Genomic DNA, 25,219 nt, shown 5'->3' with positions numbered 1-25,219 from the left:
CTAAAAGCAATAAACAATCAATATATCATTTTTAGGGGGAGAATAAGGCATGTGTTAAATGTAGACAAAATGTGAAGGAGTAAACTGTTTACCTGGAATGATCCAAGAATATCCTTTAAGGGCTCTTCATAAAACTCATCTCTTCCAAAGAACAGCAGCAACTCAAAGAAGCTCCTAGAAAGAATAAGTGAATAACTTTCATTGCTTCTTTAATTTTTTTTTGCCCCAATTTAAAATATTCTCAAGAGATAAAAACTATGTAATATCAGATATTTAGTTTTAAAATGGCCAGATTTTAATCATTACATTGATCATTTAAGATTCATGTTACGTTTTCAGTAAAATTTTAATAGAAGTGTCTTCAAAGAAAATACAAAGAAATATACTGAAGTTCTAGTCTACGGCCATACCACCCTGAAGCGCCCGATCTCGTCTGAAGTTCTAGAACTATAGAATGAACAATTACATTACTCATGCCTACCAGTGTTCACAATGCAAAAAAAACCCAAACAAACAAGCAAACAAACAAAAAAAACGCAGTGGTATACCAGGTGGCAAAAATTTTGTTACATGTGTCAAGATGATTTAAAATGGGTCCAGCTTCACCCTTGTAAAATGGGCCCCTTAGAAAATTCAATAACTAATTTTCTTCAGATGGATATAAAGGATGGATAAAATTAACATAAAAGTATAAGAAAATTAGAGAGTCACTGTGAAACTCTCAGCCAACATTTATGTTATAGTAGTATCACCAATTAGGTATCTAATAAACGATACATGGGTTCTCAAACTCTGGGCTTACCTTGATTTTCCCACTCATGACAGACAGCCCAAAAGTCTGTGGTTCCTTTTTAAATAATTGTTTTTGGAAAATATTGTAACTAAATACTTTATGTGTCTTTATAAATTCATAATTTCATATAGGAAGAAATAGGACTTATTTCCTAATCATGAGCATGAAAAACTATGAAAATTATTTAATATTACTTAGCAGTCCTAAAGTAGAGCAAATGACAAATACCACAGAATCTTTAGATTTTAATTCACCTACAAGATCCTCAACTAGGAATACCCAAAGTTGTATTTTTTAATCATTTTTTGCCTTTAATCCAAATTAATCTCTAAGAATGAAGTTTTTAGAATGCAAACATAACTATGAGACTATGTAGTTTAAAAAAAATTATATAAAAGACCCAAGTATTACACAATAATTAAATACTTCTAAATAACCATGCCCCATAACGTATTTTATAAAACTTTAATTACTTAAAGTAGTTAAAAACAATTTTTAAATGTCAACAGACCAAAATATATAAAAGTAATCAAAGAAAATGATACATAAAGAATCTTTGTTGATTTCCTTAATTAAAAAGCTTAAACATTTTTTTTTTTTTTTAAAGTAGGATCCACCCTGGGCGTGGAGCCCAATGCAGGGCTTGAACTCATGACCCTGAGATCAAGACCTGAGCTAAGATCAAGAGTCATACACAACCCAATGAGCCACCCAGACACCCCTGAAGAAAAAGTTAACAACCTGGTAAAACACTGGAAGAGGACTATCCCACAGAAAAGAAACACAAGTGAATTTTTTTTCAAATATGAAAAGATGTTCTACTTTACTCAAAGAAGTAAAAATTTATGAAGATGAAATACCTTTCCTATCATATTTATGATAGGAATGAAAATGCTGACGGCTCTGATGTAGAGAAATAAGCTCTGGTATCTTGTTGGAGGTATGGTAAGAGGTACTACCTCTTTTAAAGGGCAACACAGTAATAGTCATCAGAAAATTTACAATATGCACATAATCATTTGACTTAGCAATTCCACTTATAGAACTAAATCAGCCAAATATACACACATTAGCTCAAAGACTATATAGGGATATGCATCCACAAATGATTTGTAACAGCAAAAGAACAGAAACATACTAAATGTCTACCACAGGGGGCTGGGAAAATGAATTACAATACACCTATACAATGAAATATAATACAAATGTTAATGAGAATATTAGAATACACTTAAATCTATATGAATAGAAGAGGGGAAAATTCCAAGATATACTGTTAAGAAAAGATGCAGAAATATATTAACTACATTATCATTTGTGTGAAGGGAGGGAGGGGATAGAGGGCACATGAATACCAATGCATATTGTCAAAGTATCTAGAGGGATATGCAACAAACTGGTAAAAGCAGTCGACTCCACGTAAGTAAAACAGAATTTGGGGGCCAGAAATGTAAAGAATTGTCATTATTAACCCTTTTGCAATTATTTATTTTACTATTGATGAATATGAAAAAAGCCCCATCAATGTACCCCTGGAATCTTCTCTATCCCTATACCATTAATTCACATCTACATCATCTTTAAATTTCTAATAGACCTTTCCTATGCTATTCCACACTCACTCACTCATAAGTACATGTTTGATATAGCTGCCGCCATTGTTATCATCCTAAAACACAGAATGATTTGACTTAACAGACTTTACAAACTGCTGTTTGGATTGTACCATCTAAAAGCAAAGACATTCAGAGGACACACTTATTTTGTATGGATAAAATATTTTTTAAAAATATTTTAGTTGCTAATACTTAAAAACTTTGCTACTTCAGACTAAATCTAGATTTCCCTGAGCTCCTATGAAACAGGAACCCCTATAACACAGGGTTTGCATCTCTCTATGACAAAATAAGCTGAGCAGCTACTACCTTTAGACAGAACATGAACCTCCTTTCCAATTTGCCAGTCTCTGTCCACCTCTCCAACATACTAGCTGCTTAACTGATTTTTTTACTAACATTCCCTTCCCATTCTATGTAGATATTTGAGATCATTAATCTATAGCAGGAAATACAAATTCCTTATCTTGATATAAAAACTTTTATGTCTGATTCAAAACTATATTTACACACATAACTTTTATCAGAAATTTTATGCTCTCCAATCACAGCTTCTCCCCATTTCCTTAACTCATATGCTCTTATGGTCTTTGGATCTATTTTGCTTCCTCAAGACCTATTTACACAATTTTACATAGGAATCTGGTCTAAAATTCCCTTCCTTCTCTCCAAATATATAGCTGATTCTGTACTATCATAATATTGTACTTTACGTATATATTATAACCTATTGAAACAGCGGCATTAAGTTTGCACTAAGTAGAAGGGAAAGGGATTGCATCATTATGTTGAGTAGATAGTATTGACTGGTAGGGCAATTAACTGTATTAAAAGAGGGAGAGAGATAGCAAAGGTTTTTAGTAGAAATAAAATGTTCTATGGAGTATATTTAGATCTGAGTATGCAGACGCATGTGACCCTGTACAAAAAAATCCAACAAAATATGCAGAATTATATAATGTCTGAATTATGTGAAAATGAAAGGGGAGCCAACATAACAAAAGATAGAGATCTGTGCAGACCCCACTATCGGCTACCTCAATAACAAGGCCCAACTCCATGATAATGACATTAAAATGTTAAAACTACATGCAAAGTAAGAGTAAATAAAAACAAAAGAGTAAATAAAAACAAATCTAGCTAGCTCTGTCTTAGGGTTTCAGGGAAGTAAACAAGTATTTATGTGGTAGTGAAATCACTAGGGGAAAAATCTAGATTATTTATAGAAGTAGAAACTTCAGGCTCCAAACCTGTTGTATTTCCTATTGACTGGTATAAAGGATCAACTAAATGTTTAGAGATCAAGTTACCTAGCCCTCATGGAAGAAAACTCTATGATGGAGGGTGAGTCCAGACTAGAACAAAGTAGGACCCCCAAAATATATGTAGCAATCTAGAGCAGGGCTGGCAGACTACTATCCACAGGCTAAATCTGACCCAATGATAGCCTGTTGAATAATGCATGATAAGAATAGTTAGCCATATTTAAATTGTTAAAAGAAGAAGAAGAAGAGAAGAAAAACCTGGAATAACTTTTCGTGACAGGTAAAAATGATCTGAAATTCAAATATCCTGTCAATAAATGAGGTATTATAAGAAAACAACCATACCCATCCATTTACATATTGGCTATGGCTGCTTGCACACTACAATGACAGAACTGAGTAGTGGTAACAGAAACCTTAAGAGCTAAGCCTGAAATATTTACTGTCTGGCCCTTTACTCACCCATGGTCTACAGCCACAGTGTTTGGGTTTCAATCTCAGCTCCACCACTTTCTTGATATGTAACCCTGGGCAAGTCACTTAATAGCTCTATGCCTCAGTTTATTTGTTTATAAAACAGAAATAATAACTACCTTTTGTAAAGCACTTAGAACAATCAATCCCTGGTTGTGCTACTGATGCTTGCTAATAATAAAAGTACTGTTAATTTTTATTATTAACATTGCCATCAAAGTTCCTCCTTCAATAATCTAAGAGGAAACACAGATCTTCATAGATTTGTTTTTCTCTGCTGTGTACTGTCAATTTTGTTGAAACATAAGACATCAATTTTTCTTCACTTACATTATGAAGCTTTTTAAGATATCTGACTAAATTCATCAAAGGGTTTCTAAAAATTTATTAGTGTATGTTTATATCAGTTTTTAATTTTGAATATGTTTAATATAATGTTTAATGTTTGTATAATGTATATTTAATACAATATTTAATATTACCAGTCGATATACTAATCAATTTATAATTAACCTTAGTCCAAGTTATGAGTTAACTAAAGTTCATTTACATAAATTGAAATATTTATTCAAAATAGAATTACTTAAAATGACTTCTATAAAAACAAATTATTTATAGTGGGACATATACATGATAAATAGCATGCCTTTGAATTTAAAAAATTATACATTATATAATCATACTTACTTGACTTGCATCAATCAGTATATTGCTATGAGTTATGCAAGTTTAAATAAGTAGAGTACTGGTACAGTCCCTATTTATGAAACAAACTACACACCACCATCAGGATTCTTGGAAGTCAGACTATATTTTCTCATCTATTACAAATGGTAATAAAGTATCAGACTTCCTTAAAATAAGACACACATAGTAGATTGTTTGGTAGTTACAACGAGAATTACTATTCTTTTTTGGGGTCTCTGTAGCATATAGGTAATTTTCACCCTGAAATACAAGAATGTGAATTTGTGTATTTATCCACCATAGGAAAATTCCACTGAAGTATGATGCTTATTAACTATCCAAATGCAAGAAATCCACTTACTAATATAGAATACAACAGAGAAAGACAAACAGAAAACACAAGCAAGAACTGGAGATACAGGGAATGGAGTGTACATGTCTAAGATGTCTAATTATACTTGCACAAAAAAAAAAAGAGAGAGAGAGAGAGAGATGAGGTAAAGACAAAAACAAGGTAAGACTTTTTCATAATTGATGAAAAATACCAACCCTCAGATCTAGGAAGCCCAGGAAACCCCATTAAGGATTAATAAAAATAAGTCTAAACCTAGCTAATCACAGTAAACTATAAAACATCAAATACAAAAAAAAAAAAAACAATGTATAAACAACCACAGAAAAATAGAAACTGTTTTCAAATAGATAGGAAATTAAATTAGCAAGAAGGATCTAAGATGCAAATTAGTGAATATATAGGCTACAAATTTTGACACCCTTCATGAAGAAATAATCTCATCTGGGCTTTAAAATACAGCAAAAACACATGACATAAATAGCATTTAAGTTGGAAGGAGAAATTTTAGGATTATTATTCCAGTGTCCTTAGACTGGAGGAAGGTAATTTAAAATTTACATACAAATAAAAGTACTTGCAAGTTTTTGTGGAGGTAGGAGAGTTGATTATCTAGAAAGCTGAATATCTAGAAAAACCATGAAACAGAGTAATGAAAAGGAGCAAGCCAATATTAAAACATTTTGTAAAGCCTCTATAATTGAACCACCATTGTATTGGCAGATGAAAAAATAGCCTAATGAAATGAAAAATCCAAAAATAGACCAACTGATGTGAAAAGTGCATATATGACAAAAGCAGCATCTCAAATCAGTAGGGAAAAAGTTGACTTCTTTGTATTGGATAGTCAAATGTTATAAGACAAAACTGATTCACTCTAGGTTCCAAACAAGAAAAAATTCAAAGTGTATCAAAAACTTAAATATAAAAAATTAGACATTACAAATATCAGAAAAAAATCCCATATAACCTGGTTATAGACAAATCATTTTTCTTTAAATCATTCTTAACTATGATTCAAGATGCAAGAGCAATAGAGGAATACTGACAAATTTTAATTACATTTTAAAATGTCTAAAAATACGAACAAAATAAGCAAAATCAAAAGATGAATGAAAAAATAATGGTTTGTAAGGATATGCAAAAAGATGTTCAACTTCACTCACAATAAGAAAAATATAAATTAAGGGGCGCCCGGATGGCTCAGTTGGTTAAGCATCCGACTCTTGGTTTTGGCTCAGCTCATGATCTCAGGGTTGTGAGATGGAGCCCCATGTCAGGCTCTGCTCAGCGTGGAGTCTGCTTGTCCCTCTCCCTCTGTTCCTCCCTCCATTCTTGCTCTCTTGCTCTCTCAAATAAATAAAAAATCTTAAAAAAAAAAAAGAAAGGAAAATACATATTAAAAATACAAATTAAAACTACATTGAAGGGTGTCTGGGTGGTACAGTTGGTTGAGCATCCAACTCTTGATTTTGGCTCAGGTCCTGATCTCAGGGTCATAAGATGGGGCCCTGCATCGGGCTCTGCACTCAGCATGGAGTTTGCTAAGAATTCTCTCTCCCTCCCTCTCTGCCCCTCCTGCTTGTGCTCTCTTTCTCTCTAAAATAAATAAATAAATCTTTTTTTAAAAAATACACTAAAATGCCATTACTCCTCTGTTAGATTAGCAAAAAAATCAAAAGTCTGATAACACAAAATTGGTAAAGTTGAATGTAAACAAGGACTAATTTTGTGGGTGAGAATGCAAGATGGTATGAGCTGTTATAAAGAAAACTTTGGCCTACTTAGCAAAATTACATATCTATTCATTCTTTGATTCTAGGAACCCACCCTAAAAATCTACTGGCAAAAACAAAAAAATGCATGCAAAAGGATATTAATCATAGCACTATTTATATAGGAAAATAATAGAAACAATCCAAATATATATCATTAGCAGATATGACGGAATAAATTGGCACATCTACACAATAGAATACTATGAGGTATAAACAGGGACTTGGACTAAATCTTTATCTCCAAAGAGTACTCTCTAAGATATAATATTAAGAAAAAAAAAAGTGTGTATCTGTTTACATAAAAAGGGCATAGGGGTATGGTTATATATGTTAGTGGATCTTGTTTTTCTATCCAACTAACCAACTTTTGTCTTTTTTAATAGGTTTAGACCATTTACATGTAATATAATTTTTGATGTGCTTAGATTAAAACCTATTCTCTTAATAGCTGTTTTCTATTTGTTCTATCTTGTTCACTATTGCATTTGACCTCTTCTTCCACCTATTTTTGGATTAAGTAACTTTATAATTCCATTTTATCTCCACTTGGGCTTAATATATCCACCTCTGTATTCAATGTTTTTAGTGATTACCCTAGAATTTACAATATATATCTTTAACAAATCCCAGCATGCCTTCAAATACTATGCTGCTTTAGGTATAAGAATCTTTGTGCTATTCTTGTCATTCATTTTCATTTTAAATATGGTATAAACCAACAGTGCTTCACTACAATTCTTGTTGTAATCTCGGCATTTAGAAAATATGACCCATAGGCTGGCTTGCCAGTTTTTGTAAAAGTTTTATTGAGACACAGCTACATGCATTCATTTGTGTATTGTCTATGGCTGCCTTGGTGCTACAAGAGCAGAGTTGAGTAGTTACAACACCCTACAGTCTGCAGGTCTAAAAAAACCTGGCCCTTTAAAACAGTATTTGCCAACTTCTGCTTTAGGCAGTTATGTTTCACAGTGATTAAAAACAAGAAAATTCTATTTTATATTTATCTTCAGTTTTTATCATTACCAGCTCTCTTCATTTCTTTGAGTAGATTTTCTGTCTGGCATCATATTAGAATGGTATCTTTTGTAGTCCACATCTTCTGGGAATGAGTAATTTCAGCTTCTGATTCCCTGAAAACATCTTTAATTTCCTTCCGGTTGGAGAGTTATTACTTTTTTTTTTTCTTTCAGCACTTTAAAGATGTCACTTCACTGTGTTCTGACTGGCATAGTTTCTGAGATGTCTGCTGTATTTCTGTAATCTTCTAAATTAGGTAATGCCTTACTCTGGTGGCCTTTAAGATTTCCTCTCTGATTTTCAGAGTTTGAATGTGATGGATCTAGGTGATCTAGGTGGTAGGTCAGGGTGTATATGTTTGAAATTATCCTGCTCCTGAGTTTCCTGGATCTGTGGTTGGATGTCTTTCTTTATAGTTGGAAAACTCATGGCCATCACTTTAGCAGTATTTCTTCAGCCTCATTTTTCTTCTCCTTCTAGGATTCTAGTAGACGTATATTATACAGTTTCATATTTCCCTAAAGCTCTTTTTTAAGTGCTCTGTTTTTTCTTCTCTTTTTCTCTTTTTACTTTTAGTCTGGGTAATTTCTATTGACTTATATTCAAGTTCGTTCATTCTTTCTTCAACTGTGTCAACTCTACTGATATGCCCACCAAAGGCATTCATCATCTATTACTGTGTTTTCCATTTCCAGCATTTCCATTTGAATTCTTTCTTAAAGTGTCCCATCTCTCTGCTAAAATCCCCAATGTTTAACCATGTTATCAACCTTTTCCACTAAAGCATTTATACCTGAATTTAGTTCTTCTAATTGATTTTCTCTTGATAGTGTCAATAATTTGTAGCTGAAAGCTGGATTTCATGATATACAACAGCATAGACTGATGTTAATAGTATTTATACCAGGGGATAGACATGCCTTTTCTTCCATTAGACCTTTATTATGGAAATTTAAGTAAATCTAGTCATGAATTAAGTGGGTTTGAGTTATGTTGTTGCTATCATGACCTTCAGTGTACCACCAGTTTCAAATTCCTTTACTGTTTTTTTAAAGATTTTATTTATTTGACAGAGAGAGAGAGAGAGCACAAGCAGGGAGGGAGCAGCAGAGAGGGAGAAGCTGGCTCTCCACTGAGCAGGGAGCCTGACACAGGGCTTGATCCCAGGACCCTGGGATCATGACCTGAGCTGAAGGCAGACGCTTAACTGACTGAGCCACCAAGGTGCCCCTCCTCTACTGTTATATTTAGGGTGGAGGCTGGGTTGCCAGATATTTTAGGTTTGGGAGGTCATGAGATCAAGCCCCGAGTCTGGCTCCATGGTTGACAGAGAGTCTGCTTTAGATTCTTTTTCTCCCTCTCCTTCTGCCCCTCCCTCTGCGTGCTTGCTCTCTCTCTCTCTCTCAAATAAATCTTAGGGCACCTGGGTGGCTCAGTTGGTTAAGCGACTGCCTTCAGCTCAGGTCATGATCCCAGGGCCCTGGGATGGAGTCCCACATCGGGCTCCCTGCTCGACAGGGGGCCTGTTTCTCCCTCTCCCACTGCTTGTGCTCCCTGTTCTCTCTTTGCCAAATAAATAAATAAAATCTTTAAAAATAAATTAAATAAATAATAAAATAAATAAATCTTTAAAAATACAAAGACTATTCTTAGCTTGGAAACCATATTAAAGGGGGGGGGGGCATGGGCAGCATTTGACCCATGGGCCATAGTTTGCCAACTCCTAAGAATAACCACGTTAAGAAAGATATAAACGACCCAAATAAAACTTTTATACATCAAAAAATACAATATCTGAGATGAAAAATACATTACATGGGATTAATGTCAAATCAGATACTGCAGAAGATAACATCAATGAAAACAAGAGAGAGCATTATTAAAATAAAACACACCAAAAGAAAAGAAAGGAACTGATAAAAATGAACAGAACCATCAGTAAACTGTGGGTCATTTGTGGATTCTCTTCAAGTGTCATCCCTTAAGAAAACATAATGATGCTTTCTAAAATAATTTTTGAGGGTGCTTGGCTGGCTCAGTCAGTAGAGCATGCAATTCTTGATCTTAGGATTGTGGTTTGAGCCCCACATTGGATATAAAGATTACTCAAAAATAAAAATCTTTTTATTTTTATAAAATTTCCCAAATTTGGTTAAAATTGTAAGTCCAAAGACCCAAGAAGCTTAAGATCAAGAAACATAAAGGAAACTACACAAGGCAAATTACAATCAAATTTCTTAAAACCAGGAATAAACTTCAAAAGATACCAATAAGAAAATGAAGAGAGGCTAGAGTGGAAGTATTTACTAATCACTTATCTGATACTGAATGTATAAACAGAATATATAAAAAAAAGTCCTACAATTCAATAACGCAAACAATCCAACAATGAGCAGAAGATTTGAATAGATACATTACCAAAAGAAGACATGCAAAAAAAAAAAAAAAGAAGAAGACATGCTATAGCAAGTATACAAAAAGATGGTTGCCATCAACAGCACTGAGGAAATGCATATTAAAGCCAAAATGAGATACCACCACATAACTACTAGAATGGCTATTATAAAAAAGACAAATAATATAAAAAATGTTAGTGATGTGGAGAAACTAACACCCCCCCCCCCCGACAGCTGGTTAGAACTTCAAATGGTATAGTTACTTTGGACACAGTTTGGCAGTTCTGTGTTGAACAAATGTTAAACATAACATATAACATCCATTCCTAGGTAGCTACTCAAGAGAAATAAAAACATTTGTCCATACAAGACTTAATAATACACAAACGTTCGGGGCGCCTGGGTGGCTCAGTCGTTAAGCGTCTGCCTTCGGCTCAGGTCATGATCCCGGGGTCCTGGGATCGAGCCCCACATCGGGCTCCCTGCTCCGCGGGAAGCCTGTTTCTCCCTCTCCCCCTGCTTGTGATCCTGCTCTCACTGTGTCTCTCTCTGTCAAATAAATAAATAAAATCTTAAAAAAAAAAATAATACACAAACGTTCAAAGCCAAAAATTGGAAACAATCCAAATATCCATTAATTGCTGAATGCATAAACAAAATGTACTATATCCATATAATGGAATACTATTCAGAACAAAAAGGAATGAGCTCCTGGTAAGTGTTACAACATGGATGAACCTCAAAAACATTATTTTAATTAAAAGAAATCATATCTAAAAGCCTATATATTGTGTTATATATTGTTTGTATGGAATGTCCAGAAATAACAACTCTATTGAGATAGAAAATAGATCAGGGGTTGCCTTGGGCTGAGGAGGGACTGGGGATTGGCTGTAAATGAGCATGAGGGAGCTTTTCGGTGTGATGAAAATGTAAACTGGATTGTGATGATAGCTGCACAACTCTACACACTTACTAAAAATTATCAAAGTATACACCTGCAAAGCACAAATAATACAAAATTTTTACCTCAATAAAGCTGTAAATTAAAAAAAAAACAAACCTAGAAGTGGGTAAGGAGTGGGGATGTACAGAGAAAACAAAATTGATATGCTGATAAATGTTGAAGCTGGTGATGGATAGGGCAGTTCATTATAATATTCCTTCTACTTTTGAATAGGTTTGACAACTGTCATAATTAAAAAAATTTTTAAACACAAGTATTGACAAAGGTATAGGGAAACAGGTACTCTTACACTGCTGGCAGCAAATGAAACAGTTGACAAAATCAAAAGACAGCCTACAGAATGGGAGAAGATATTTACAAATGTCTTATCAGATAGAGGGCTAGTATCCAAAATCTAGAAAGAACTTATTAAACTCAACACCCTTTCTCTAACTTCTTTCACTTAGGAAAATGCCTTCAAGGTCCACCATGTTGTCACAAATAATGTGATACCTTCTTTTTTGTGATATATATATATGAGATATATACACATTTTATGTGAGAGGGATGTATCATATTTTCTTTACCCATTTATCCATCGATGGGTGCTGAGGTTCTTTCCATGTCTTAGCTATTGTAAATAATACTATAATAAACATAGGAGTAACAGTATCTTTGCAAGATAATGGTTTTGTTTTCTTTGGATAAATACCCAGAAGAATTATTGGATTGTATAATAGTTCTACTTTCAATTCTTTGAGGGTACTCCACACCTTTTTTCATAGTGGCTGCAACAATTTACATTCCCACCAACAGGGCACAAGGTTTCCATTTTCTCACATCCTTGCCAACACATTTTTTCCTGTATTTTTGATACTAGCCATTCTAACAGGTGTGAGGTGGTAACTCACTGTGATTTGATTTGCATTTCCCTGATTATTAGTGATGAGCACCTCTTCATATACCTGTTGGCCAAATGCATATCTTATTTGGGAAAATGTCCATTCAGATCTTCTGACCATTTTTTAATTAGATTGGGTTTTTACTATTGAGTTACAGGAGTTCTTTGTATCTTTGGGATATTAACCACCTCATCAGATGTATGATTTGCAAACATTTTCTCCCATCTAGTAGGCTGCTTTTCATTTTGTTGATGGTTTCCTTTGCTGTGCACAAGCTTTTTAGTTTGATGTAAGCCCCCTTGTTTATTGTGCTTTTGATGCCTTTGCTTTGGGTGTCAAATCCAAAAATTTCACTGCCAAGACTAACGTCAAGGACCTTATCACCTATGTTTTCTTCTGGGAGTTTTATGGTTTCAAGTCTTAAGTTCAAGTCTTCAACCCATTTTGAGTTGATTTTTGTGTATGGTGTAAGACATGGTCTAGTTCCATTCCTTTGCATGTGGCTATCCAGTTTTCCCAGCACCATTTACTAAAGAGACGGTCCATTCCCCAATATATATTCTTGACTCCTTTGATATAAATTAACTGACCACATATGCGTCAATTTATTTTTGGGCTCTCTGTTCTGTTATGTTAATCTATGTGTCTGTTTCTATGCTAATACCATACTGTTTTGATTCCTACAACCTTGTAACATAGTTTGAATTCAGGTCATATGATGCCTCCAGCTTTGTTCTTCCTTTGTTACATTCAAATCGTAGGAATTATTTGTTCTATTTCTGTGAAAAATGCCAATGGATTTTTGATAGAGACTCCACTGAATCTGTAGATTGCTTTGGGTGGTACGAACATTTTAACAACATTAATTCTTCCAATCCATGAGTATGGAATATCTTTCCATTTATTTGTGTCTTCTTCAATTTCTTTTCATTAGTGCCACATAGTTTTCAGTGTACAGGTCTTTCACTTCCTTGATGAAATTTATTTCTAGATATTTTATTTTTTGATACAGTTGTAAATAGGACTGTTTTCATTTCTCTGTCAGTTCACTATTAGTACACAGAAATGCAACATTTTTGTACACTGATTTTGCATCTTGCAAATTTATTAACTTTTTTTTATTAGTTCTAACAGTTTTCTTCATAGTTTCCTATGCATAATATCACATCATCTGCCAACAGAGACAGTTTTACTTCTTTTCTGATTTGGATGACTTTTTTTTTTTTTTTTTTTTGCATGATTGCTTTGGCAAAGACTTCCACTACTATGTGAATGAAAGTGGCAAGAATGGGCATCCTTGTCTTATTAAAGGGAAAACGTTCAGCTTTTCACCACTGAGTATGAGTTAGCTATGGGCTTGTGATATATGTGGCCTTTATGATGTTGATGTATGTTCCCTTATACCCACTTCGTTGAGAGTTTTTATCATAAATGGATATTCAATTTTCTTAAATGATTTTCTGCATCTATTGAGAGAATCATAATGATTTTTACCCTTTATTTTATTAATGCACTATATCACATTGATTTGTGAATGCTTGAACCATCCTTGCATCCCCTGGGGGAAAAAACCCCACTTAATCATGGTGTGTGATCCTTTTAATAGGCTGCTGTATTCAGTTTGCTGATATTTTGTTGACTATTTTTGTAACTATGCTCCTCAGGGATACTGACCTGTAATTTTTCTTTTATTGTGGTATCCCTTTCTGGTTTTGGTATCCAGGTAATGCTGGCCTTGTAAAATGAGTTTGGAAGTGTTCCCACCTCTTCAGTTTTTTGAAGGAGTTTGATATTAATTCTTTTTTGAATATTGGATGGAATTCACCAGTGAAGTCGTCTGGTCCTGGACTTTTGTTTGTTGGGAGGTTTCTGATTACTGATTCAATCTCCTTTCTAGTAATTAGTCTGTTCAGATTTCTATTTCTTCATGATGCAGTCTGGTAGATCATGCGCTTCTAGGAATTTATCCGTTTCTTCTAGGTTGTCAAATTTGTTGGTGTGTAACTGTTCACAGTAGTCTCTTATCCTTTGTATTTCTGGTATTACTTGTCTATCTTCTCTTTCATTTCTGATTTTGAGTCTTCTTTTTTTGTTGATGAATCTAGATAAAGGCTTCTCAATTTTGCTTCTCTTTTCAAAGAATCAGCTCTTAGTTTCATCGATCTTTTCTTTTGGTTAGTCTCTCATTTCCATTCTGATCTTTGTTATTTATTTCCTTCTATCAACTTTGGGCTTCATTTGTTCTTTTTTTCCTAGTTCCTTGCAATGTACAGTTAGGTTATTTATTTGAGCTCTTTCTTGCTTCCTAAAGTAGGCATTTATCTTTATGAACTTCCCTTTTAGCACTGCTTTTGCTGCATCCTGTAAGTTTGGTATGTTGTACATATATCTATTTTCATTTGTCTCAAGGTATTTTTTGGTTTCTCTTTGACTTCTTTTTTGACCCATTTGTTCAATAGATTGCTGTTTAATCTTCACATATTGGTAGTTTTTCCAGTTTTCTTCTTGTAATTGATTTGTTTTTATACCTCTGTGGTCAGAAAAGATGCTTAATACAATTTCATTCTTCTTAAACATATTAAGACCTTTTTGTGGCCTAATAAATGATCTATCCTGTGCACATGAAAAGAAGGTATATTCTGTTTCTTTTGGATAGAATATTCTGTATATGTCTGTTTAGTCCGTCAGGTCTAATGTGTTGTTTAAAGCCAATGTTTCCTTATTTTTTATCTGCATGATCTAACCATTGATGAAAGTGGGATATTAAAGTTTCCTACCATTATTATATTACTGTCTATTTGTCCCTTTAGATCTCTTAATATTTGCTTTTATGTAATTTAGGTGCATCTAAGAGAATGTTTTTAAGATTTCTGTATAAGGAGCAATGGGCAAAACTCTGTCATCTTTTCAACAATTCAGAAGCATTTCTTTTTCTTTCTTCTTCTTGTTTTATTCCACAGTGAAAGCTGACAGTATGATGTTGTGGTCCAGTTCTACAAACCAAAGCTATTAGGAGGAAGGGAGGAAAAGTTAAAAGGTTCAAATCTGTAGTTTTTCAGGAATCTGGTTTAGCCCAAAATAAAGACATTCAAATTCAGAAAAATTCAAACATGTATTTACACAATTCATAATGACTCTATACATCTTCTAAAGAATAATCTTCCTAAAAGCAGTGAAAATAGTAATAGCTTTTAGTCTACTGCTTTTTCACTCTAGTTTTTGTGTATCTCCACTGACCAAGAATTATCAAGCCTTCCTTCAATTATATTAGAAAAGCAGTAAATACCATTTTATAAAACTATGCATGTATATACCTCTAGGTTCTGATATATATCAACATGGATGGGAATAGAGTATGTCATCACCTGATCACTTTTCATCTCTGTCAACACAAATATACCACTTAATAATCCCTCTCTATCTCTTTGCCAATAAAATGACTATTAAATGCCAATAAAATGAAGTCTCAATTGCTTCACCCCAAAATTAACAAATGGAACAATAAAGGCCAAAATTATAAGGAAAAAAATTCTAAGCATTACTAGCACCAAATGAAATGCTGAGTTTCTAAATATAGCCAGTATAAACAAATGCATGCAGGTTTGTCTAATGTTGACTTTAGCTACAACAAATCCTGAAAACAAAATATTCTAATTTAATGGTAAAGAAAAACAAAGCAATGCGGAGAGAATTTAATATGGGAATTAAATTAAGATCACCAATTGCCTCAAAAAGGAAATCATTTCTTTTTTTAAATTAATTAATTAAGGTTTAAGTAGGCTCCATGCCCAATGTGGGGCTTGAACTCATGACCCTGAGACTGAGTCACATCCTCTACCAACTGAGCCAGCCAGGCGCTCCAGAAATCATTTCTTTAAAGAGAGAAAACAAAGAAATAGCAGGCTAGACAGCCTAGATTTCTCTGTAAAATAAATGAGATCACCTGCCACAAATGATTAGTAAAGATAATAGATATAAAATTGGAGAAGGTTTTGAATAAGTGTTGGTCAAAAAATTAAAAAATCAAGAAGCAGTAAGTGCTACATGTTGCAGAGAAAGGACATACAGATTGGGGCCATAAGACATACACCTTTAGTGGGGCCTGGCCCCACCCCCAAAACAGCCCTTTATAATTATCCTTTCTTCCTTTAATTTGTAAGCTATTTCCTAAGTTAGTTGAAGCCTAGACCTAAGTTATAAATACAACCAAATAAAACTTGGTTGAATAGAAGTTAGGTACAAAATATGTTTAAAATGTAATTCCATTTAGCAACATAGTCAGAAAGGGTTACTGATCTATCATTACATGTGTGGCCTAACACATGAATGTCTAACCAATCTAAATAAGACACTGATTATACCCATTTAATTCCATGAAAGAGACGGCCTTTTGGTCTTTTCTTCTAGGCAATTTGGCATATTAGGGTATACATTTTTAGTATTTGCCACTACACATAATAAATACTACTAGCTGAACTAGTTCCCTCCCCAGTGGATCATATAGATCTTTGTGGACCTTAAACGGCTGCCAGGCAAATAGGTACTGTCCATCATGGAACCCTGTGTGGAATGCTAAAATCTATGAACATTTACTTTCTGTTGGGCTAAAGGTGGCTGGAAAGGCAACATTAAAGTTTGCTTTTATTTTATATAAAACTGGTGAAGTCTAAGTTCTCTGCCTAAAGATCCACTTAATTTCAGGGTGTTTGGCTCTGTAAAACAGAAATCAGTGTTTAACCAATCTAAAACAAGAAAACAATAGGAAACAAAACAAAACAAAACAAAAAACACTTAACTCAGACTTGCAAAAGTCCCCTACACTTCTCAGGCCTAAGTTTTCTTATCTATAGAAGAGATTTAACCTGAAGTCCTTTTTAGTGAAAATACATACATACATATACACACAGCTAAATCTTCATTTCTTTAGAAAATACACTTACTAAACGAATCAACCTAGGTAAAATCATAATTAGTCAATTTAAGACAATTCTCTACATGACTATATTCACTGCCACAAAATTAAAAAAAAAAACAAACAAACTCAAGTATGAATAAAAACAGAATCCACCTTCCTTCCCTGTAAAGAAGACTTTCACAAAACTGTAGTTTTTGTAGTCTCCCAGTCTATAGAAGGCACATCTTCACATATGTATAATTTACAAGATGGAACAGGCTTTTATGAAGGTGGACATATGGACCAGATAATACTGCCACAGAATAAAGTAACTTATATGTTTAACATATATTATATATATATATATATATATATACATACTTATATATATATTTATATAAAACAAAATCTCATAGATATTACTTAACTCTTTAGCTCACCTATAATTTTTTAGTATGTCAAGTGAGTAAGAAACGTTAAGTACATGATATGGACCACAAACAAGAATTCAACAAACAGATATGAATTATAATGAAATCCATTAATATCCTGACATCCTATCCAGTCACCTTGCACATTCTATTTGCCATCCCTGGGAGGCTCTTCTGCTCCTTCATCTAAATAACTGTTATCATTCATTCAGAGCTCAGCTCAAGTGTTAGCTCACCAGCAAATTTTCCCTGACCTCCCAGACCAAGTCCCCTGTTATACTCTCTCATGGTACCCTGTAATTCTTTCATAATTATAATTACATAATACTGTGACTGCTTATTTAATATGTTTTAGCTTTGTAAGATCTTTGAGAACAAGGACTTATCTCTCTTATTTTCTATTTTAGCCTAGAACCAAGCACAAGAGATTCACTGAATGAATGAATGAATGAATGAATGATTATGGAATTAGAAGAATTTTCTGGTTTATATTTTTATTAAAATAAACTGAACACTGTTAAAGACTCTTTAGTCTTTTAATAGTATCACCATGTTGCTATTTCCTCATTTTTCTTCTGGTATTAAAAATACAATTAACTTTTCTGTTAAAGTAAACTCAAATAATGCAGGAAGTTTTCCTTATAAGAAACATTACTCTTTGACAAACCACTAAGATAGTTTACTTTCTTTTGCCTAACACTGTGCAAAAATTTGCTTCTGCTTAATACATTATTTTTTTCATTAGCAGTAGTAAAAAAGATAGCAAGCAATGAAACGGAAACTAACAAATGAGTTAAATTAAAAAAAAAAAAAGTACTTCTGAAAACCTTAAAAGTATTTCCCATTATAACACGAATGTTAACAAAGATTATATAGGTGAAAGGTGGGGGAAAAATCCAAACAGGCACTGAAACAAGAATAATACTTTTTGCTTACAAATAATGTTATTTCTTTTGATACTTATTTTCTTTTCCTCAGAAATCAGTAGAAAATAACTAAAACTGTTTCAGTAGTTTTCAAAATGACACATAAAATTATTCTTTGTAGTGGACATCTGTTATGTTTGTTTACCTAGCAGCTCTCTTTCACACTCCCTCATTTGCTTCTTGAGGGAACTTGCTTACGCCTCCAACATTTCTATGGTTCTGATTGGCCTGTAAATGTAGTATCCTCGTTCCCCCAGCCATGGGGTGAGCTGATCATCAGACTGAGCCAAAATTCTTACTATACTCTCCTAAACACAGCTATTAGTCAAAGCAGGAGGCACATAAGTTGGCTGGGCTCAAGTTCCCAAAAATATTTTGAGGATTACAAATGGGTGGGGGGAGGTTCTTCTCCCTTGGTTAATAAACTAAGCTTAATTGCAGAACTGTCAGGAGCCCTGAGTGAATGAAGACAAAAAAGGGAAGACAGAAAGGGGGAGAACAGTTCTAGATGATATTTTATTCTCTGGATTCAGAAAATCCTGAAACTAGTTCTAGTCCTTGCTTTTCCATGGTGTAGTCATCTAATAAATCCCCCTACACCCTTCTTTTTTTGCTTAAGCTAGCTTGAGTACGTTTGTCAATTATAATCAGAAAGTCCTAATACATCTTCCATATTCATTTGGGCATCATAAAAAAAAATAAATAAAAGAAATATACATTTTTAAATAATATAATTTTCTTTACACTGCATTGCTCTTACAAATCTATAAGGTTATATTCTAAACTCTTTCCTCCTACAATTTTTTTTTCAGCTTCACTGGGGTATAATTGACAAACAGAAATTATATATATTTAAGGTATACAACTTGATGTTTTGAAATACATATACACAGTGAAATTATCACCATAATCAAGCTAGTTAACATATCCATCACCTCACACAGTTCTCATATAATTTTAAATATCTACAAATAAACTTTTAAAGAAACACAATGTACATGTACTCTTTTAAATTTTATATACATACATAAAGCAAAAAAACCATATACTTCATATATATGAAATTAATACACCTTCAAGATTTAAAAATGCTAACTGTACAGAAAGAATTCAGTCTTCTCTCTCACTAGTCCAATGCTCTAGAATTAACAACTTTCAAAATTTTTAATAGCTGTTGATAATAAGCTTTGTCAGTATTTCTTTATTTACCAATTTTAAATATTACCTCTTGATTTTCTGCTGTGGGAGAAGAGAATTTAATTCCTCACACAACCAATTCCACATTCCCATTAGTTATTAGTTCTTCTATTATTGATCTTTATAACTTTACTTACACATTTATTTATGGTTTCATGTACTACTGATACTCCATTTTGTAAAGTAAGAATCGAAGGATATTTTTTAGTGCCCTTATTCTTCACTTTCAACTTGTAACTTCCATCAAATAATCTTATATTGAATGGTTAATAATTTCCTTCTGTTCTGTAACTGTAATTATTTTTGTACTCTATAAAGTTTAAAGTCAGTAAACATCATTTACATTAAGAAAACTAAGTCATTAAGCGTCTGCCTTTAGCTCAGGTCATGATCCCAGGATCCTAGGATCGAGCCCCACATCGGGCTCCCTGCTCAGCGGGAAGCCTGCTTCTCCCTCTCCCACTCCCTCTGCTTGTGTTCCCTCTCTTGCTGTGTCTTTCTCTGTTAAATAAATAAAATCTTTAAAAAAAAAAAAAAAAGAAATCTATGTAAATAACACTCAGTACATATTGAAGTAGTCTGCTATAATTCTGTGTTTTTTCCTGTTCAGATTATTTTTAATTTTCCTGGAGTATCTAATTCCCTTTTTATTTTCTTGCCTTTTTTTTTTTTATCACTACCTTAAATGGTTCTAAATTCTCAAGATTACTCTCAAATCTCCAGTTTTACTGAATATTACCTATTCAAGGTGATCTATGAGACCTACTACTCAACAGTGATCCTAGGACTTCTCTTTCCTCTATCTCAAGTAAAAAAACCACTATTTTCTAGATCCACTGTCATTTTCTGGAATACATTCTCTAATAACTTCCTAAAAGAAAGGGTATGTCGACAAGTCAATCTTCTACATCCTTATATACATGGAAATGTTCTTTCTAACTCTCACACTTCACTTACAGTTTGGATGAGTATAAAATCCTACATTGAAAATAATTTCTCCTCAAATTTTTCAAGACAATGATTCATTATAGTCTACCACCCATTGTTAGTTGTATGAGTTGTATGAAGACTGATACCAACTTGATGTTTGTTCCTTTGTAGGTAACCTAGTTTTTCCTCTCTACAAGATGTTCAAATCTGTTTTTTCATTCTTGGTATTTTGAAATCACAAATGGTGTAATTAACAGAGTATCTCTTATATTTACTGTCCTAAGCACTTCTTGAGTTCTTTCAGTCTGGAAGTTCATGACTTTCAGTTCTGGAAAATTCTTTTATTTTTTCTTTAAAATTTTCCTCCAATATATTTTCTTTAAGTTCTTTTTCTGGAACTCCAACTACTTAGATAATGAACCTCCTGCATAAAGGCACCATATCATTTTTTTTTTTCCTCTGACACATTCCTTCTCTTTGGTACTGTTTTACATCCTGGATTATTTCTCCAACTTTACCCTCCAAATTTCCTCCTACAGAACTTTAAATTTTAACCATCATTAGATTTCCTTAATTTAAACAGACTCATTTTTGGTATCTCATTATTCCATTCACACAGCATGATATGTTGATGTTTTGATGTTACACATATCATCTTAACTCTCTCTGAAAACATACATTATAGATTTTATATTTTTCTTTATTTTTTATTTTCTTTCGAAGTTTTTGTTTTTCACTGTATTCTTTTCATGTTGAAGGCATTCCTCAACTGTCTGAGGATTCCTGAATCCTCATTAATATTTAAGAATAAGGCCATAAACAGATTAATTGGGAGCTCTATGAGCATGTCTAGACTTTGGTGACTGACAAGTTTTTCTTTAGGGTAATTAAGTGATTACCTAGTTGTCTCAAAGAGGAAACTTTAACTTCCAGAATGCAAAGGTCATTACTCCAAAGTCATTTAATTCTTTAGAGGGGGGGGAAAAAAGTAGCAACTCTGTTTCCCTACCCCAACTTGGCCCTAAGGTTTGGTGACTGGCCGGAATGGAAAAACTGCAATTAACTCCTTTATCTGCATTCTCCCAAAGTATCTCATTCCCTACTCTCTATTTCACACCTTGCATATTCAAATTCTACACCTCTCTAGGATTCTGGGGGAGGGGGGCAAGACAAGCTAGACCTTCTATAAGGCAGAAGGTAATTCTGTTTTAACTGCTACAGTTTTTTAAAATGTTTTACCAATAATCAAGTATACACACATACATAAAAATAAATATATGAAACAAGAATGTCACTAAATAGTACTGATCCTACAAGACATTCTCTGGTATTTTCTCTTGTATTTTCTAATGTTGATAAATGATTTTACAACGTGTTACTGTGATGTGTGATCTGAGGTGCACACATGCGCAAAACAGAAAATGAAGTTGTGACTTGTTTCTGTCATGAACACTCTTCTCTGTTCTCTCCCCTAGAAAATTTTTGAAATCTTTCATTCACTGATGGCTCATCTCTACTTTCTTTTCACTGTATTTCTCTCTTTTACATCTTTACTATCACTTTAGTAGGATCTGCCGGAGCAAAAAGAATAAACACAAGTGCTCAGGTTTGTGATCTTTAACTTGAATTCCTCTACAAGTATTTTTAAAAACCAGGAGTTTCCTAAGCTCTTTCTGGCCTGATTTAAGGTCCCTCTGCTAACTATGATGGCCTCAATTGCTGTATTTGGGGACTTACCATTAGTGCTAGGGAATTAAAAAAGCAAAGTGATGGCAGTGACCATAAGAATCTATGCAAAAATTCCAATTAACTCTAAAACTAAGAGTAAAATTATGGCTATATGTTCAAAGTTAAACCTAAATACTTATTGAAGAAATGGAAATTTCTTTTCTTTTCTTTCTTTCTTTTTTTTTTTTACAGTGCAGGGTTTTGGAAATTTCTTTTTGAGGGAAGACTTTAGGAAAGGCTACTTCCACAGAGAAAATAATCAAAACCCAATTCTCAGATATGTCAAGAAAAATAATACTTTTATAAGAAGTAAAGCGTACTTACAAAGCAAGGCTACTCAAAACATACTGTACGTGCTCACATTCATCTGGGAATGATGCACTGGCTGATGTAAAACAGCAAAGTGCAGTCTGAAGAACCTGAAGCTGTGGCAAAGGGACCTGCCATCTTCCAGCATAATCTTCAACCACCTGATAGAGAAATAATCCAGAAAGTACATTATTATAGAAAATGTTCTCAACATCTTGAGTTTAAAAATTATGATGAAACTACTAGATAAATTAAAGCATTAGTTCAGCATGAATACAAATGATTTAGGGGGAAAAAGATTATTGTTTATTTTCATAGTGTACATCTGAAAATAAAATTAACTAATTATCTTTGAAAATGTGGAAAAGAAATATAGTATACGAATAATTATACTGTCCAACTGCCAAATCTTTAATAAACTCTAACAAATGTCCTTCACCTCCCATATCCAGCCTTTGTCAAAACATCAATTATCAAAGATTAAAATAGCTAGACAGTAGAATGTAGTAATAAAGAAAATTAGAAATGAACATGATCATTACTATTACTATTTATTAAAGACTAAATTCTAAGCATTCTGGCACCAATGGGTATTAAAAAGATATAGTGGCATGATGCTCCGATTATAAAAGTTTAAGCTGTACAATAAGATGGAGAAGAGTCCAGAATATATTTAGTCTTGGCTCTGTCACTTTACTAGCTTTATGAATTTGGATAGGTCATCTTCCTTCTCTATGCATTAGTTTGCTCATTATAAAGTAGAGATAATAACACTTATCTTGCAGGTTTACTGTGAAGCTAAATTAGGATAATTTATGAGAAAGCATTTTAAGAACTATCAATTGCTATATAATGTTAATTATGATTTCTCATATATAAGACTGCTATACTAAAACAATGTATTATATTTTTAAAATACATCAGATAATACAGGTTGGCAAACTATGGCCTGCAGGCCAAATGTGGCCTGCCACCTGTTTTTGTATGACCCACAAGCTAAGAATGGATGTTACATTTTTAAATGGTTGAAAAAAATACTTTGTGATGTCTAAAAATCATATGAAATTCAAATTTCAATGTCCATAGAGCTTTACTGGAACATAACCAGATTCATCCATTTACATACTCTCTATGGCTACTTTCCTGCTAAAACAACCAGTTATACAGTTACGACAGAAATCATATGGCTCACAAAGCCTAAAATATTTTTTTTTAAAGATTTTATTTATTTATTTGACAGAGAGAGACACAGAGAGAGAGGGAACACAAGCAGGGGGAGTGGGAGAGGGAGAAGCAGGCTTCCCGCGGAGCAGGGAGCCTGATGCGGGGCTCGATCCCAGGACCTGGAATCATGACCTGAGCCGAAGGCAGACGCTTAACGACTGAGCCACCCAGGCGCCCCACAAAGCCTAGAATATTTAATATCTGCCCCACTACAGAGAAAGTTTGCCAACTCTGTTTTAAAAGCTGGAAAAAACAGAACAGAGTACAAAAGCCAAGAACACTCAGAGCTCAAGGACTTTTCACACTCATCACTTCCTCTTAGGAGACAATTTTCCATGGGTCTCTTGTATTTCTACAGTTTTTCAAAAAAGGGCCCAACTGCCTTCATCTTTTCAAAGATATTCATAGGCAACAGCCTTGAAAAATAGAGATGATGTCTCCCTCCACAGCAGTGAGCCTGTTTACTATTTAGCATAATTACAATGTCATCTCTCTCTGGAGCAAGAGCCAGGCAGACACACTTGTAGACCATTATAAAAGATTAGGGTTTCCTAAGCTTGGGGCTCCTCAGCTATGATGAAAACTCACTGCGAGTGCAGGATCCACCTATGCCACTTACATCACCTTTATGAGCATTGAGGGGCAAGGGGAACCACCATGAGCATGAAGCTCATGCTGCTTGCTGTGCCATGAGTAATAAAGTCCATTATCTCTGACCCAGGAGTTTCATGTTTTCTGCCAGTATCCATGAAACTGTGGCAGGCTAACTTAGATAAAATCTTACACCCTTCATGGTTCTCTGACAATTCCAAATTGCACTACCAGAAAGTTAACTGGGAAGTAAAAATTACTACTATGATGACCCCAAATAGGACACACTTTTCTAAACTACCAAAGGCAAAAAAAAAAAAAAAAAAAAAAAAAGTTGGATAAACTGTGGTTACCCGCCTTTAAATTTTCTCTTCACAAGAGTGTTTGACCAGTTTTATTAACCTCTTTTTGGCCACCATAACCCATTCCGATGCCACATTAAATATAGGTACCTGAGCGTCTCATATTTTCCTGTCCTCCATCCCAAACAGTTTGCCCTAATCCTTATCTACTTATAACCTTATTCACTTCCTATTTATGGGATGAGTTTATCTCCTTAAAAGAGAAACTTTCTATTTTCTCGGCTTCTATTCTTATTATAGCTTCCCTCATTCAGCAAGATTCTGCTACTAATATACTGCCTGATCTAGATGAGCCCAAACCTAACACAATAAAAGTCCTTGTGGGCAACACCTCCAATAGGTTTGTTAGAATACTTATGAAGGGACAGAAACAAAATTACTGAAATTTACTATCATTC

General features: G+C 33.7%; 1 protein-coding gene and 2 long non-coding RNA genes across 7 annotated transcripts in view; 1 reads left to right on the top strand and 2 right to left on the bottom strand.

The window, feature by feature from the left end:
- ZNF654 (zinc finger protein 654) overlaps positions 1 to 25,219 on the bottom strand; it is an 84,497-nt gene that overhangs the window by 36,125 nt on the left and 23,153 nt on the right. For both annotated transcript variants that reach the window (XM_045902690.3, XM_045902691.3), the window contains exons 2-3: positions 22,660 to 22,805; positions 93 to 174 (exon numbers count right to left, since the gene is read on the bottom strand). In XM_045902690.3, coding sequence (XP_045758646.1) covers positions 93 to 174; positions 22,660 to 22,805 — 228 coding nt within the window. The remainder of the gene's footprint in view (positions 1 to 92; positions 175 to 22,659; positions 22,806 to 25,219) is intronic.
- Positions 1 to 25,219, top strand: part of LOC129045361 (uncharacterized) — an 84,223-nt gene that overhangs the window by 41,200 nt on the left and 17,804 nt on the right. Inside the window, exon 4 of one of the 4 annotated variants that reach the window (XR_010407997.1) lies at positions 17,962 to 18,990. The exons of 1 other annotated variant lie outside the window; for it this stretch is intronic. This is a non-coding gene — a long non-coding RNA (uncharacterized LOC129045361). Of the gene's footprint in view, positions 1 to 1,400; positions 4,351 to 17,961; positions 18,991 to 25,219 lie in introns of those variants that run through there. 2 more of the 4 variants (XR_010407996.1, XR_008504982.2) reach the window with 2 other exon arrangements.
- On the bottom strand, positions 230 to 17,965 carry LOC135362791 (uncharacterized). Its single transcript, XR_010408000.1, has 2 exons — positions 13,904 to 17,965; positions 230 to 10,930 (listed from the first exon to the last, which is right to left on the bottom strand). It is a non-coding gene; the product is annotated as an uncharacterized LOC135362791 (long non-coding RNA).

Source organism: Mirounga angustirostris, unplaced genomic scaffold, assembly GCF_029215605.1.
Source record: "Mirounga angustirostris isolate CCGP_5_RB_7025 unplaced genomic scaffold, mMirAng1.0.hap1 SCAF_1, whole genome shotgun sequence".
Taxonomy (NCBI): domain Eukaryota; kingdom Metazoa; phylum Chordata; class Mammalia; order Carnivora; family Phocidae; genus Mirounga; species Mirounga angustirostris.
This window is presented reverse-complemented; position numbering and strand designations above follow the sequence as displayed.